The 16,942-nt window shown below is 42.0% G+C and overlaps 2 protein-coding genes across 4 annotated transcripts in view; both read right to left on the bottom strand.

Annotated features, from left to right (window-relative positions):
- The window catches only part of LOC129829835 (semaphorin-3F-like), a 19,739-nt gene extending 15,069 nt beyond the window's left edge, over window positions 1–4,670 (bottom strand). The window contains exons 1-2 of the mRNA XM_055891795.1: window positions 4,276–4,670; window positions 3,011–3,132 (exon numbers count right to left, since the gene is read on the bottom strand). Coding sequence (XP_055747770.1) covers window positions 3,011–3,113 — 103 coding nt within the window. The 5' untranslated portion in view covers window positions 3,114–3,132; window positions 4,276–4,670. The remainder of the gene's footprint in view (window positions 1–3,010; window positions 3,133–4,275) is intronic.
- A 5,002-nt stretch (window positions 4,671–9,672) lies between these two features.
- Window positions 9,673–16,529, bottom strand: LOC129829840 (testis-specific Y-encoded-like protein 2). Of its 3 annotated transcripts, none has more exons than XM_055891809.1 (8): window positions 13,941–16,529; window positions 13,770–13,847; window positions 13,559–13,670; window positions 13,234–13,388; window positions 12,955–13,031; window positions 12,037–12,224; window positions 11,817–11,867; window positions 9,673–11,333 (listed from the first exon to the last, which is right to left on the bottom strand). In XM_055891809.1, the coding sequence occupies exons 1-8, from the start codon at window positions 14,925–14,927 to the stop codon at window positions 11,167–11,169; spliced, it is 1,815 nt and encodes a 604-aa protein (XP_055747784.1). In that variant the 5' UTR covers window positions 14,928–16,529; the 3' UTR covers window positions 9,673–11,166. The 3 variants fall into 3 exon arrangements, 2 of the variants coding, with proteins under 2 accessions (XP_055747784.1, XP_055747785.1); XR_008755460.1 differs by having other exon boundaries at window positions 11,285–11,333; window positions 11,817–11,900; XM_055891810.1 differs by lacking the exon at window positions 11,817–11,867.
- Between the last annotated feature and the right edge of the window lie 413 nt (window positions 16,530–16,942).

The raw sequence follows: 16,942 nt of genomic DNA on the forward strand, positions 1-16,942 counted from the left end.
GGTTTTTCAGGCTCAACAGTTTCCCGCGTGTATCAAGAATGGTCCACCAACCAAAGGACATCTAGCCAACTTGATACAACTGTGGGAAGCTATGTCGTCAACATGGGCCAGCATCCCTGTTGAAACGCTTTCAACACCTTGTAGAGTCCATGCTATGACAAATTGACGTTGTTCTGAGGGCAAATGGAGGGTTGCAACTCAATATTAGAAAGGTGTTCTTAATGTTTGGTACACTTAGTATACGTAAGGAAAAGTGAGGCTTTAAATCATTGTCTCTATAATGCAGAAGACAACTTAAAATCCATATCCATACTCTAGGTCACTGGAATAACCTTTATTTAGTCCCTTCCTCTGACACAGTTCCCATCAACCTGGAAACATGAAGAGCATAGTCCCATCCACTTGGGAGCCAGGCCCAGCTAATCAGAATGAGTTTTTCCCCATAAAAGAGCTTTATTACAGACAGAAATACTCCTCAGTTTCATCAGCTGTCCAGGTGGCTGGTCTCAGACGATCCCGCAGGTGAATGAGCCCGATGTGGAGGTCCTGGATTGGTGTGGTTGCAAGTGGTCTGAGGTTGTGAGGCTGGTTGGACATACTCCCAAGTTCACTAAAATGACGTTGGAGGTGGCTTATGGTAGAGAAATTAACATTAAATTATTTGGCAACAGCTCTGGTGGACATTCCTGCAGTCAGCATGCTCCCTAAAAACTTGAGACATCTGTGGCATTGTGTTGTGTGACAAAACTGCACATTTTGGAGTGGCCTTTAATTGTCCCCAGCACAAGGTGCACCTGTGTAATGATCATGCTGTATTATCAGCTTCTTGATCTGCCACACCTGTGATTATCTTGGCAAAGGAGAAATGTTCACTAACAGGGATGTAAACAAATTTGTGCAAAGAATTTGAGAGAAATAAACTTTTCATACATATGGAACATTTCTGGGACCTTTTATCTCAGCTCATGAAACATGAGAACAACACTTTACATGTTGCGTTTATATTTTTGTTCAGTATAATTAACCATCTTGATCTGGCATGTCTCCAGTGGTCTTGTCCTTCTGTCCCACTTACCCAGTCCCAGTCCCAGTCACCCAGTCCCAGTCACCAGTCACCAGTCCCAGTCACCAAGTCCCAGTCCCAGTCACCCAGTCCCAGTCACCCAGTCCCAGTCACCCAGTCCCAGTCGCACAGTCCCAGTCTGTCTCAAAATCAGTCAGATGCCCCCCCCCCTTCGACAAAAAAATGCCTTGTGGAACAAAGAGAGTCCCTGTCGCAAACAATGAACAATCAATCTTTGGAATGACAGAAAACACAGAGCAGGGTATCACATCCCACTGTTCTGCCTATTCTTGGAAATGAGGAGATGATGATTGGGTTCTAGTGGTGGATTTTAATGACTACCAATATCAGTGAGCTCTTTACAGTGTTAACAGAGATTGGTTGCAGTCATTGTGGGACAGTCGCAGCAAGCAGATAATAAATCTAATATCATCCACAGCAATCCAAATCAATACAGTATCAAAGCAATTGAATATAATTCCATTTGGTTATATTACCACCAGTTACAGGCGTACCCTTACTTTTAGCAAACATTATGCAAACATTGGTGTGTGGGCTCAACTTTTGTGACATTCCCTACCACATTGCAACCAAGTAAACTAATACATACTTGAACTAAGGGTGCTAATTTCATAGCCTGAAAACAAACACAATGTTTTGCTAATCTGACCCTTAACACTAATCTCATTCAGCAAACAGCTTATACTCTCAGTGCTGTACAGACTTCTTTATACATAAACGCTTCATAAGCACTTTCATAAGCACTTCATAAGCACTATAAGCACTTCATAAGCACTACATACATTTTCACAGATCATCTATAAGCGTATGTCATGCACTAAATGGTGTATAAAGGATGACATAACCATTCCCACTTCAGGGTGAATTGTCAAATGTAACATAACACACTATGTATGTTTATACACCATTTATAGATTATGACATGCACTTATAGATGATTTGTGAAGCAATTATGTAGTGCTTATGAAGCCTTTATGTATGCCATATAAAGCCTTTATAAGTTGTACTTCGTATTAAAGTGGGACCCTTTATGCTTTACAGCAATACGTTCACATGATATTCTCATCCCTATATTAGAGCCACATACGTCAACATTAAATCACTTTATTCTAAAGATACTACTCAAATTCAAATTTTTCTCATGGCATAATAAGCTTCTACACCAAAACGCATGCTGACTAATAGAGATCATGACAGTTCAAGTTCTCAGGCCAGACATATAATTCTGATTGTAAGGGATTCAACTTGCTCCCAACACGTCCGTCATGATGTTGTGGTATACCTGAACAGAAATTCTATACACCTGAATCATGCAGATAATTATTATTTACAGTTCTTTCAGGTGAGTCACCCCTTGTGGTGCAATGAAAGGTGTGTGTGTGTGTGTGTGTGTGTGTGTGTGTGTGTGTGTGTGTGTGTGTGTGTGTGTGTGTGTGTGTGTGTGTGTGTGTGTGTGTGTGTGTGTGTGTGTGTGTGTGTGTGTGCCTGTGTGTGCCTGTGTGTGTGCGTGTGCCTGTGTGTGTGCCTGTGTGTGTGCGTGTGCCTGTGTGTGTGCCTGTGTGTGTGCGTGTGCCTGTGTGTGTGAACCGAGGAGTGACGACAGCATGTGGTAATCACTGTAATCTTTCAGCATTATTTTGATGGAAGCCTTCATCCAGGTTACACTTACAGAAATAACTTTCGAACACAATACCTAAACTTCTATTCACCGAGCAGTGTTCACCCGCTAGTCTAGCAGATCGAATAACCAATTCTTAGATTATGAAGGAAATGTTTCTAATCTTTAATAATCAGTAACCCACAAGATTTTCTGAAATTCACAGGCCAAATAAGAAATAACTGAACCAACATGGCCTGGAAGCCATCCCAGCTGACAGATGAGCAGTGTCTGTGTGTCTGTGAGTGTGTTCTGTTCAGGTAGCTCACCTTTGAAGGACAGCCGTACCCTTGGAGCAGACTGTTGGAGGCCTGAGATGCAAACACATACACTCAACAGGAGGAGTACGGTCCGAGTTGCTGTCTTGGCCATATCTATGGCAGAAAAAGATCTGAAAGAGAACGTCACATCATTAGTGTGTGTGTGTGTGTGTGTGTGTGTGTGTGTGTGTGTGTGTGTGTGTGTGTGTGTGTGTGTGTGTGTGTGTGTGTGTGTGTGTGTGTGAGAGAGAGAAAGAGAGAGAAGAAATGAGAAAGAGAGAGCTCTTTATCAATGTGTGAATGACTGTAAGTGTCTGAGAGAGTGCATGGGAGACAGCTAGACAGCCATACTGTGACATACTGTACATTACCAGTACTGAATTTCACCCCTCATGCATATTTCAAAATGAATAGCTGGCAAAAGAAACAGTTGGATATCTGAAAACCATTTATGACAGTTTAGGGGTGTTGTCAGGTAACTGTTTTACTTTTATGTCAGCATTCATTATGTAGTATCTGTACTTTGCTGAAGAGCATCTTGTGTAAATTATGAATACAAAAAACTGGATCCTTAATGTCCATTACATTCTCTCCCAAAAGGTGTACTTTTCAGATGAGCCCTGAAATGCTGTTATTTTTTCTAACCAAATGTATCAAGTAGGCCACAGAATATTTCTACATCTGCTAGAATAAAAAAATACACAAAAGGGAGTCAATTAAATTGAGTTGTTTGAAGCATTTCATAAAACTTCATTAATAGAACTTTATAGACTATAAATACATTTGATATTTTCCCCTGAGTGCTGAAATTTGTGCCCAGCCATAATTATTAAGCTGTGGTTTATAAAGCACTTATTCTAACATTATAAACCTAACATTATATTTGACATGGTCCATTTTCTCTCTGACCAAAAGTTTGATTTGTGGTTTAAATTGTGTACTGTGAACATAATTTTACAATAATCTTTCTCACTTTTTTTTCTTGTAAATGTTTTAATCTTGTAAATGTTTGAAGGGAAAAAAATATGAACAGTCGGCTGCGCATATTATGCAGGAATGCATTTCATGACCATGACGATCACTGGCTCCTGATAACATCGCAGTTACCTGTGAACTCACATCAAAAGACAGCGAGTAGACGCTCTCTCCATATATGTAGGCTACCCCTCGTTCTTGGTAATTACTTTGGTCCCTCAACACACTGACTAAAAAAACAAACAAATACTTGTGATGTTAAAAAAAGTGTCTAGAGAAAACTTGCCAAAGTAGCCTACCTTCTTTTTTTTCTTTCCCGCTGGTGTAGGAGACCCGTAACTCACATAATAAGATGTTATCGCTACATTCCTTAGATGAAAAGTCCCACACGAAAACAACGAAAATGCGTTTGGAAAAGTATTTAATGCTTAGACGTCCAATAAATTATACCTCTGTATATCATAGAGACACACCGTTTCCAACGTCTCGCTCGATTTATTTCCAAACAGCATGAAAAATATAACATAGATTTCCGATCAAGAATTATAAAATGATCATTCTAACAAATGTTGTCTTACTCCCATAGCCCTCATCCACCCGAAAAGAAGTAAATAGCTTAATGTAGGTCCATATGTCCTCTCCTCGTGAGGGTCCTGTGCTGTGAAGGTCTGTGACTGCAGGTGTTTGGAGGGCTGCCCCCTCTCCTCCTCCCTCCCTCCCTCCTCTCCCTCCTCCTCCTGCTCCCTCCCTCCACTTCTGTCATCATTACAGTACAAGGGTAAAGCTCAAATTGTCCCACTTTTAACCGACTTGATGTTGGTAGGGGAAAACACGTCTGTCCAATGTATTTTAGGCTAAAGTAAACAGGGAATTGAAATTAACTTCAATTCTAAATTATGAAAAATACATTTAATTCTAAAATGTCGTTACATGATGACAGTGATTTAGAAATGAAAAGGCCATGTCAGTCTTATATTTCAAATGGTATATTGCCCCCCCCCCCCCCCCCCCCCCCCCCCCCCATAGACTTCAACTAGGCTATTGTATTCTACACCTTGTTTGTGCATATACAGTAGGTTACATGAATACTGTAGTCATTCCGATGTCACAGTAAATTGAGGCCCCATGCTATGTCGTGAAAGATATCTTCAGTGCTGTTCAGCTCCACATGAGAGCCAGGAGAGTCCTAAAGATTACTCAGATTCCTGACGGACCGACTCCTGGGCTCACGACAACGGTCACAAAGTAACCAGTAGGGGGCAATTTAAATAAGACATTCACTCTTTCAAACCAGCTCAAAGCCTGAAATTACTAAGCACCATTCTCTTCTCTCCACCATTGATTTTGTGGAAAGCTCTGACTGACACATCAGGCACACAGAAGATGAAAAGGCACAGGGATGTATTAAAATAAGTAGCCTAAGGCTAGGATTTAACCGTTTCAGATAGTGGCATCTCTGCACTGCACATTCAGAGGTGCATTTGATTTGCACATCGTTGTGTTTCAGATGGAAAGAGTCGACACTTCATTTAGAAATTGACAGATCCTGTGCCAAATAGTGTGCCAAGTAACTTCTCAGCCAGGTTCCCCGTCAGTACAGTACTGAACAGGGCTGTGTTTTATTCCAGGAATATATTCCCTCCCATCTGCCCTCGTTCCCTCACTAGGTCTGCAGTTGGATGCTGAATTTATTTACACTCTCACTCATACCCATCGTTCTGGTTGGCCTGGCTCATTGGGAAAGCAGGAGATGGAGAACTTTGGGTTATTTTAGTTTAGGCTTCAGCCAAACGTTCTCTACACTGGTGTGTCCAGATTACAGTACATCCAGGTTGCGAGTGAGCAGTGAGGTCTTTGTGCTATTTTTTGTCTTGCTCTGTGGGAGGCATCCTTCACTTTCCAGCTGAGGAAATGAGTCATGAGTCAGCGCTAGGCTCAGGTTTTCGTACTACGTTCTCTGTACTCCGAGCAGCCATGGACAACACCACACTGACCGGCTCCCACTGCTTTACAGGGCACTACTAATGTGACTGATATGGTCCTCTCAATGGGTTATCGGCCCCATGCCCACTGAGTAAGATAGTGTAGATGTAGTGTTCACCGCCCCCACCTTAAGAGTGGGAATTACGTTTTTGCCTTCTGTTAACATCTGTGTATGTGCACAGGAAGAGTATTTTTTTTTATCCGATTTTTATTGCTGTGATTTGAAAGGACAATTTTTCAATATGAGTCAAAGAAACAGTACAGTGGAAAGGCAGATGCTGCGTTCATTTATAAAACCCATACTGCACAACAATTCCACATCTCAAGTGCATTAGACAGTCTCCATTTGTAGACATCTCCTTCAAAAGGAAGAGTACACCTGCAAACATAACACATACAATGGACATGGACGCCTGTAGTCTGTCTGTGTCTCTGGACCTCGCCATCTGACCCTCAGGTAATGTGCCATGTGATTATTGTGGAATTGAAAACCTTGTAAGACAGACAGCCCACAGAGCCTCAGACAGCACCTCTGACCCTGAGAAGAGGCAGAGACACATCAATCAAAACAACATGGACAAAACTAAAGACCTGAGAGAAAATAAAACCTATTATTATACTGATGGATGGTCTGGAAATAGATCTGATTTATTTTCTGAAGGACGATATTTTATTCACATTTTATCATTCAGGACTGTCCTCATACCAACAGGAGCTTTTGCTTAGAAAAAAAGAAAGTCAAGTGATAATAGAAGATAGTGGAAGAGGTGATGTGACATGCATAAGCTTCATGCTTAAATGAAGTTATGAAAACATATTTGACAGGAACAGTGCATACGTGGCGCTCATACATTCCAGTCAGTACTTGTACAGTATTGGAACTGGAAGCCAGGTTATTGCAGGTTTTTACAGTGAAGGAAGGCGGCAGCTTCCCTCTGAAGCTCTGTCTGTCTGCATGTGTATGGCCGGTGGTATGCCACATGTTCACGAAGCCATAGCCAGCTATCCAGTCACCATCTGCACAGAAGACAAGACTGGCACTCTCCCTCTCTATGAAATGCAGCTGGGAAAATAGACCGCTGTTTAAGAATAATTCCTTCAAAAAAAAAGAGAAGAAAGAAACAAGGGGTTGAAAAAATGAAGGATAGTGAAAAATGCTTCTAGGGATGAGTAAAAGTACAGTGCATCTGTCTTGGGAGTTAAATCTGTCACCTTGGTGGGAGCAGAATGGATAAGCATGCTAATGCTCCCAAGGCTCATTAAAGATGGATTCTCCATGGCAGGATTTTGGGGAAATAAGGGTCCAAAGGGAACTGTTATTTTTCAACATGCATTAAGACCTCCACTTCATCTTACTGGTGCCATAATCCCCTCCCATGTTTACCTTTGTCTTATACCTTACGGAGATCCACTTTGAGAAGTCAAGCTGTTGAAGTGAGAATAGCACTCACTGCATGCACTGAGCCACTCTCACTCTCCAATGTTGTTCACACCAGCGACAAGGAATATTGAGCGGTGGGTAAACATAAGAATATTCTATTTCAATCAGCTCTCTTTTCATCAACTTCAATCAAAATGAAAATCAACCAAATTATTCCTGGTAACATCTCTTTCTCTCTCTCCAATCATCCATCCCCAGGTGTGTTTCTTTGTTATGGGGAGACAATAGTGCCTGCATTGTAATTTCTGTCCGCTCACCCTGTGTGTAAACTCATTGTCTTCTAACATAAATCAGTGAGGGCAAACTAATGGAGACAGAGGATGCTTCTCTCTGTATACAACAGCCTGTGGAGGGCACAGCATAATGTACTGTAGGAGTGTGTTAAGCTTGTGTTAAGCCTGTGTGTGCACATGCATGCATGTGTGTGCAAGTGTGTGTGTGTGTGCAAATGTGTCTGTGTATGTGTGTGAGAGAGAGAGAGCGTGTGAGATCATGCATCTCTCTGTGACTGGGCAGAGCAGAGCAGTCATCATGCTTTCTGTGATCTCTCAGATAACAGTCATCCATCTGCTGTGCATATCTGTCAGGGCCTGGGAGGGCAGGCTGAGGCTAATCACTCCAATCATCTATCTCCCACCGCACAGTGTCTCCCACGCTCCTTCTTGCTCTCCAATCTCACTCCCTCGCTCTTCCTGTCCACACTTTCTTTTGCTCAGTTGAACTTCCCATATCTTACCACAAATGAAGCATAGTACATACTATGACGGGTGGTGAAAACACACACGCCACACGCACAAACACATGCATACACATTCTAAAGTATCTGGCATTTTTGGTTCACCATGTTGTACTAAAATGCAAAGATTACTTATGTACCATGGATGAGCATATCCCGTCATACATAATTTTGGGGTCCTCTTCAGACAAGGATCCTATAAGTGCCTAAGGAGTCAGTAAAATTCCTGATGAAACCAGAGAAGTTAGAGATAAAACTTACATAACAGGGAGATGTTCAGTCACATTGACTTGACACCAGTGGGAATCTAACAGAGGGTTGTCTTCGGTCTGCCACCCGTTATAAATCAAAGCCTTAACACGTGCTGCTCCAACCACAAACAAGCTCCAGTCTCTGGATTACCTTGTTTTCTCAGCAATCTATGAGTCTGTTTACCACAATCAATATTGTGGAAACAATCTCAATTAATTCACAGATAAAAGCATTTGTGGTTTTGCACTAAAGCCCACAAGGTGCTACAGTAATCCCCTGGGCTGAATAGAAGTGGGATGAGAGATTAAAGAAGATGAGGCAGAGAGATATTGGGTTTGTCATTGTGTTATCATTTGATGGTGTATGTATGCTGTATTTTCTCCCCATTGCTTTTATTAATAGTAAGTGGCCCTTCTAGTCTGCATGCCTCAGTGTGTTCTGGAGCTAACAGGACAGGTTTTTGCTAGTGGAACATTTATAGCTGTGCATTAAAACTGGAATCAAGGGTTTAAGTGAACCATTGCAACATTGCCACTGTTCCTTTGTCCGGGCCTGTCCAAAAATGCCCCGCCTGAGGCTATTTGCAGAGCCAAGAGCTAACGTGAATCCAAATACTGTGTTTGAGGCAGCCCAATACCAATATTTTTTCCACTAATTGGTATTTTGACCAATCACATCAGATCTTTTCACATCTTATCTTTTTCAGAGCTGAACTGATTGATCAAAATAACAATTAGTGAAAGCAATAACAGAATTGGGCTACTTGTATAAACACAGCCTAAAAAGTGATATCACATTCTGACGTGTGTCATGTCAAAGCTGTGACACTGGTTGACATCCTCCATAAATGATACACTGATATTGTTGGTGTCTTCAAAGCCCTTTGCCTGTTCCTATAAGAATAGGCCAACTTAAACATAATTTACAAACAACAGTATGTCTTTACTGTCATAATGTCAAAGTCAGTTGTCATCTTCAGTATAAAGGTCTTTCATACTGATATTCACAGTATTATACATAGTATCTGGCTCACTCATCAATGGACGCAGGGATTCTGTTACCTTCGATACACATTAGGCCTATACTCCTGACTTAGAATACTATTTGTTATTTTCTATTTTCTTAATTGTACATCACTTGGGTTACAAAAGCAGTTCAGAGTTGTGATACCATGTATCCTTGCAGTTGTATACTGCCATCTTCTGGTTTGGCAATATATTCAGTACAGAAGGTTGTATTTACCTAACTACTAAAACTCAGACAACAAAAACCAGTAAGCAAAAATAAATAACTTGCTATTTAATTAAGTCGGATTTAAAATGCAGACATTATTTTATCTTAAAAAACAAAACACGTTTTCTTCAGAACTATAGCATACTATAAAATAATTCAGCACACAAAATATAACTTTTTGTTAATGTACCCTATTTGTCAAATTCCAGATGGCTACAGGTAATGATTTAAGCTTAGCAGATCCAAACTCTGCACACAAAGTTAAGTTTAAATATGTACATGCCAATGCCATCAGTCTGTGTGGAAAAGAAACAACATAAAACCACTAGCTATCATTGTTACAGTAGTTTAAGAGCTGCCCTGGGCTACAGTTCTGTTACTTTGTCGGATCACACTCGTCAATGCCTTTGAGGCAACAGTCACTGCAAATATTTGCTCTATACAGAATCTTTCAAACTGTTAAATGTCATCATTCTGACTTAAATAACTGTCTATCAAAGTAAGTTATCAAAAAACACAAAAATGTGACGATAACAGTTCCTAAAAGTTACACAAAAGCAAAAAAGCAATTTTTTTTTGAACGCATGGATGCAACAAGCTCAAAATATTACAACTCATGTTACAAAAATGTGGGATTCCACCCAAATAACTCAATGAATATTAAAATATACTTAAAGAACTGAAAAACATAAACATGTGTGAATATGAATTAATATGGGTGCACATCTACACACTACGTTTATGATAGGAAAGGCGTGAAAACACAGGAGACATTACCTATATTTACCTTATTAAAATAACACAAACTACTGTAGAGTAAACTTATTTTACACAGATACACCCAAACAATGGCAGGAGTGTGAGAAAACATTATATAGTAGTATATGGTCTCAAAAATCTAGCAGTTTCCTTCCATGAAAACACTCACGACTAGGTCATCCCTGAGAACAAGATTTGGTTCAGTAGGAAGTGCATCCGAGATGTGTTGGGAATAATATTACAACCTCTATGAAAATCTCCTTTTTACCTCGTCAAATATCAGATTTACAATAGGAACAGTCCAAGATAAATTGAGTTGAAGACGTGATCACTGATACCTGTCAGTAAAATATCTAGTATTGTTTAATTGGACCATTTGCAACAAGAGATTCTACCAAATCTTGGCAGTATTAACAAAATTCAATCAGGGGTCTCAAACCTCGTAGAATATTATTGTACTGGTATTATTTTCGTTTTGTGTTGAGTAGCCCTAACAATAAGAGTAAACTGAATGAATGAGTCAAGATCTAATGCATGATTAAGTTACAATCCTTCGAATTTGAGACCCCAGTAATAAAGAATCTTTACAAAAAAAATGTTTTCATTTTTTTTTTTTTTTTTTTAAATCCAACAAAGATTACAGTAAAATATAGTCAAAACATGGTGTCCTGGATTTTTTTTATTTACCCTGATTTTAAAATGCAGTCAAGCATTTAGAGTGTATTAATAATAATTGATATTTTGTGCATAATAAGAAAAAAAGGAAATTGGAAAGAACAAACAATCTTAGCTCTCGTCCTCTTCTTCGTCCACCTCAACATCCTCCTCTTTATCTTGGTCTCTGACCTCGCGACCTCGTGATTCATCCACGTCTTCCACGTCCACCTCTTCATCCTTCTCTCCGTACGATGAGTCCTCATCCTCTCTGGCATCCTGGTCACTGTCATCAGAGCCTGGGGAATGGAGATGATCAGACCTTTTATAATGGGCTTCCCACTCTGAGCCAATGGGGTGATTAGTATGGGATATAAACAGGGGGGTTTAACACTGGATTATGGTGAAAGCCCAGGAGTAGGAATATAATTCTGTTGTGCAATTGTGTGTGAATGGTGAAAACAGTAAGCGGTGGATTGAAGTATCAGGTAACCAAAATGGATACACAAATAGACAAAGCACCCCTTAATCCAATAATCTTCCAAAATATAACTTCCAATGATTGTACAAAACGGCTCTTGCATTTAAAGTAAAAACAGTCCTGGAATTTTTGCAGAATAGGCTGCTGAGTTGGCATTTCAAAATCACAGTCTTCCTGAACCATTAAAATAAATAGACTTTCATCCAAACAATGACTTCATGTTCTAAACTGAGCTGCAAAGCCGAGCAGCAGATCCAACAACCCTCCATAATAACATTTCTGTTCGTGGACAATGTCTTACCGTCTATTGCAACCTCTCCGTCATCATCCTCCTCTGGGCTTTCATCTGATTCTGAGGACATATTCGCTGTCTATTCAGTTTCACCTGGATTACTCATACAAGGACATCTTACTACACACGTATACACATTTCTCAGGAAGTAGAGGTAAACTAGCAGACACTGTGGCTCTAAAGGACTAGAATCATGGGCTTCTAAAGCTCTTTTACAGTACTGACTAACCTGCATCTTGGCCCCCATGCTCCTCGTCCTCATCCTCATTCTCCTCTTCCCTGCTAAGACCTCGTCCAGACTTAGCCTGCTCTTCTTCATCATCATCATCATCATCATCATCATCATCATCATCCGAGTCAGAGATCACCACACAATCCTCCCTGTTGCTGTTGTCAGCTGGCTTGGGCCCACTGGTGCTGTTAGAACCGTATGTTGTGATAGTTAGAACAATCAAAAGACCTTTCTCCCGGGTGGCGCAGTGGTCTAGGGCACTGCATCGCAGTGCTAACTGCGCCACCAGAGTCTCTGGGTTCGCGCCCAGGCTCTGTCGCAGCCGGCCGCGACCGGGAGGTCCGTGGGGCGACGCACAATTGGCATAGCGTCGTCCGGGGTAGGGAGGGTTTGGCCGGTAGGGATATCCTTGTCTCATCGCGCTCCAGCGACTCCTGTGGCGGGCCGGGCGCAGTGCGCGCCAACCAAGGGGGCCAGGTACACAGTGTTTCCTCCGACACATTGGTGCGGCTGGCTTCCGGGTTGGAGGCGCGCTGTGTTAAGAAGCAGTACGGCTGGTTGGGTTGTGCTTCGGAGGACGCATGGCTTTCGACCTTCGTCTCTCCCGAGCCCGTACGGGAGTTGTAGCGATGAGACAAGGTAGTAATTACTAGCGATTGGATACCACGAAAATTGGGGAGAAAATGGGATAAAAATGTATAAAAAAAAAAAACAAAAAAAAATCTAAAGACCTTTCATTTCTTTTTCTTTTTTACACAAAATGCTTTCCAATAAAGGGTTATAAAAGTGTTTGGCAGTGGTTTAGGCTACATTACAGCACATAATAAAGTGGTTATAAATGGTAACAGTATCATGAAGATGGATAGTCCTTATTGAGCTAAGTTCCACGACAATAGGTTTTGTTGGGCTGCTTACCTGCCATTCTGCCTGGGTTCCCACAGTGGAGTCAAGTAGTATCTGAGAGGGTTTCTGAAAAGGTCATCTTTCAGAATCTATAGATTCACACGGAACAAAGAGAGAAGAAGAGTGTGTTGGAATAGTGCAGTAACCGTAAACGTTATATACAGAGCCTAAAATAAAGTAAGTTGTGTGATCACCAGTGGATCTGTGCAATGCGTCTTTGCTGGATTACTCCATGCATGTTAGACTGTGCACCAGCTCTCAACCTATGCCTGGCAGTGAGCATGCCGTTACCTGTGCTATGTCGTCCCGGCCAGGACTGGCGTGGTCGCTGAACCAGCTGAAGAAAGTCTGGTAGACGCCGCGTCCCGACCTCCTGGGCTCACTGTGAAGCGTCAGGTTCTGCCCGCGGTGCCACAGGATGGGGTTGGAGAAAGACACTGGAGATCCTGTGAGAGAACATATAACAGGGGAAGGATATAATCATTATTGGCCTCATTTACACCCGATACCTGATTACACCTCTACATCTACACCTGTCAAAGATGTAGGGACACCTGGCACATGTAAAATGTGGCATCCTAGCAACATAGATATGACAACTGGATCTGTCACTCACCTGCCATTCCAAGGTGGAGCTCCTTCACGATGATGTTGTTCTGGAAGTAAGGATTCCGTTTGAAGTGGAACCCGATTCTGTAACCAAGCTTGTTGGTCTTGAAGGATTCAATCTAAGGAGGAGACAAGAATACATTTTCATTTCAGGGGAGCAATAGAACATATATTCAGAAGACTTTAAAGAATCATTACATTTTTGATTATTTACTTACTTCAAGGTTGGTCATGTAACTGAGAGCGCCTTCATCTGTTTTGTCGATGTGAGCAGAGAGATGAGGGTGGTTCAATAACTGTTGAGCTTTGAGCCAAGGGAAAAATAAATGTGACATACCAACACACAATCAACAACATATGTGTGTGTGTAGGAGTATTAAAAAGGATACTGCCGTGACCCAGAAGCCGGGGATGGCCTGTATGATGGAGCTACGCTGGTCCACGTGTGGACGGCGCTGGCGGCTCAGTTTCAGCTCTAGTCGCTGGTGGAGCCGCGCACCTTTCTTCTCCAGAGCGTCCAGCCTCATCTGTACCTGCGCCAGAAGGGCCACTGACTGTCGGATCTCCGGGGCCATCTTCACTGACACTATAGCGCACTCCCCGTCATCATCATCATTATCTGAAGGGAAAGAGGAACTCGGTGTGGACGAAGATCCGGGTATTGAGTTGTCTTCCTCGTCCACATCGGGCATGTTCTCGGCATCCTCCCTGCCAACTCCAAGCAGTGAGGTAGAGCTGTCTGCCGCTGCTGCCTGCGTGTGAAGACCCCTTTCAGGTTTTGATCGTTCTTTTGAGGACTCCTGGTCACCACGCTTACCTTTGTGTCCCATTCTCTCATAATGTCCAACTTTTTTGGAGGAAAAGGATGTTTGTTTAATAACCTCTTCACCCGCAGCTGCTCCTGTGAGACTAGCAAGTGCCTCGGCGGCTGCTATAGCGGCCGAATCAGACTGGTCCAGTGAAGTGGAGGGTCGGCAATCTCCAGCACCAGCACTTCCCAGGGTTTTTACTTCCTTGGCATCGCTAGAGACTGGTGCACCCGATAAAAGAGCACTGTTGGCGGCGCGGACATGTGCATCAGCGCTGGATTGATTAATGGCAGTGACAGCTGCACAAATCCCCCCCCCGGGTCCCTTTTTTAGATCTAGTCCACTCTCCTCATTTCCACCATTCTTCTCTTCTATGGCTGGTACTTTATCGCCATCTTCCCCATTTTTGTTTCCATGAGAATTCGATGGTAATTCACTGGACACCTCTCCGTCCACTTTGGCTAACTTATTTGGAAGAGGGGACTGGCCAGCCTGCTCGTCGGACTGACATCGTTTCTTCGGTGCGGAGTCTGCAGACTTTTTGCTGTACCTCGTTTTTTCGCTCATTTTTGCCAATTAGTCTGCTGCGCTAGCCAACGCAATAGCTTACAAATTAGTTAACTAGCCTAGAGGGTAACGTTAGTGGAAATGTTTAAATAGCTAGATACAACTAGCTACCTTGTTCGCTGCACAAATTACTAGCTAGCTACTAGCTCGTATTTTCTATAAACAGCAAGTTCCTTTTCCGCGTAAATTTAGCTAGAGGCCTACAGTACTGTAGCGCGAGCTAGCTAGCTTGCGTGTGTTATTCGTGTTACAACTAGGTCCCGTTCTCTTAAAAGCAAGATATTAATTTAGCACTAATTGTGCATTATTTTTTTTAAAGTATTATATTGAATAAAGTCCTGGTTTATAATTCCACAGAGTCCTGAAATTGTTTACATTTCTCCTTTCCCTCACTATTTCTCCGGCCGCGATGTTTATTACGTTACGAGATAGGAAAACAATCCGCTGATTGGTTACAGTACGCCGCGCTGAAACATATCCACCAATCATACAAAGGAGGTATGTTTGAGTGAGTCAGCTTTACCAACAGAAGCTGCGCTGCATATTTTCAGTACTAGGGGGCGCGCACGTACACGTACACTGACATTGTATGCAGTACCCAGACACTCGATCTATTTTGATAGGATTATTTTTTTCTGGCCTACAATGTAGCCTTACTTTGATATGTGAATTGAAAAATACGTTGGGTTAGGAATAATTTTGCACTTCATTGTAGGCCTACCAGCAATTGAAACTAGCTGATTATTACCGATTATTAAAATATAGTATATGGAGAAACAATGTCCAGTTGATTGTGCTGCCTGCTCGAAAGATGAGAGACTGATTTTTGAGGACAGAGAAAGGAAAGCAATATCAATTTCAACATCAATTTAGAACACCGGCTTCCCTTATCATGCAAAATGCTTGCACATGACACCTGACAAAGGAATATAGTTACATTAATGTCATGACAACAATGTTATCACTGTAGTAATTTGAGTGTTATAACACAGGTATATAGCAATTTGGCCCTGTTTTTGTTCCAGTCCAAGTTATGGTCTCTGATAATATTGAATATGACCAAGTTGATAGAGTCTTGTACCAATCATGTTCTCTTTAATTACATTATTGCATAGCCAACCTACTAGCTTTCCATTCATGTAGTCAGCACTTCATGTAGTCAGCACAAAATTTGAAATAGGCCTATTATTTTTGCCTGACGACTCAACCTGAATTGCATTCAGTTGCTCAGGTGGCAGAGCAATGTGGATGGATAGCCAGGCAACTATTATTGGATCACAACAGAGACACAAAAGTGAATAGCAGCATTACTTATGCCACCTAGTGGATCAGATGGGGTAATGATCCAAAACAAGGAGTCTATGGAGTATGAGAATGAGAACCACACCATTCATTTACCATCAATAACAGAGCACAAGACAGTATATACTTTTTTTACTAGGAAGGTCTACAATATGCGCGATTATCCATATAGGCCTAGCTATGATTATTTAGATTAAACATGTCATACAACCTACACTCACCGGCGCTTTTATCAGGTACACCATCCCATTCACGAAAATGGTTTGCTCCTACAGTGAGACATGTGGCCATGGCTCTATAAAGTAGGCAGACAGGCATTGAGGCATTCAGTTACAACAAAAAACATCCTGTGGTTCGATTGAATGTTAGAAGGGGCAAATCGTCAGTGTCAGGCGCTGGATCCAGTATCTCAGAAATGGCAGCCCTCCTTGCCTTTCACACATGACAGTGTCGACGGTTTACTGAGAATGGTTTGACAAACAAAACACATCCAGTCAGCAGCAGTCCTGTGGGCGAAAACAGCTGGTTGATGAGAGAGGTCGAAGGAGAATGGCAAGAATCGTGCAAGCTTACAGGTGGGCCAACACCAGACAAATAACGACGCAGTACAACAGTGGTGTGCAGAACGGCATCTTGGAACGCACAACTCATCGATCCTTGTCCTGAATGGGCTATTGCAGCAGACGACTAGAAGAAGCGGCTACAGTGGGAAC

The sequence above is a fragment of the Salvelinus fontinalis genome, chromosome 31 (genome assembly GCF_029448725.1).
Source record: "Salvelinus fontinalis isolate EN_2023a chromosome 31, ASM2944872v1, whole genome shotgun sequence".
In the NCBI taxonomy this organism is placed as follows: Eukaryota; Metazoa; Chordata; class Actinopteri; order Salmoniformes; family Salmonidae; genus Salvelinus; species Salvelinus fontinalis.

Coding starts and splice junctions, on each gene's coding strand:
- LOC129829840 (XM_055891809.1), bottom strand. CDS start 14,927: ATGAGCGAAAAAACGAGGTACAGCAAAAAGTCTGCAGACTCCGCACCG. Junction 11,868..12,036: donor GCATGGGGGCCAAGATGCAG/GTTAGTCAGTAC, acceptor ATATGTCCTCAG/AATCAGATGAAAGCCCAGAG. Junction 11,334..11,816: donor CGGAGAGGTTGCAATAGACG/GTAAGACATTGT, acceptor TCCATTCCCCAG/GCTCTGATGACAGTGACCAG.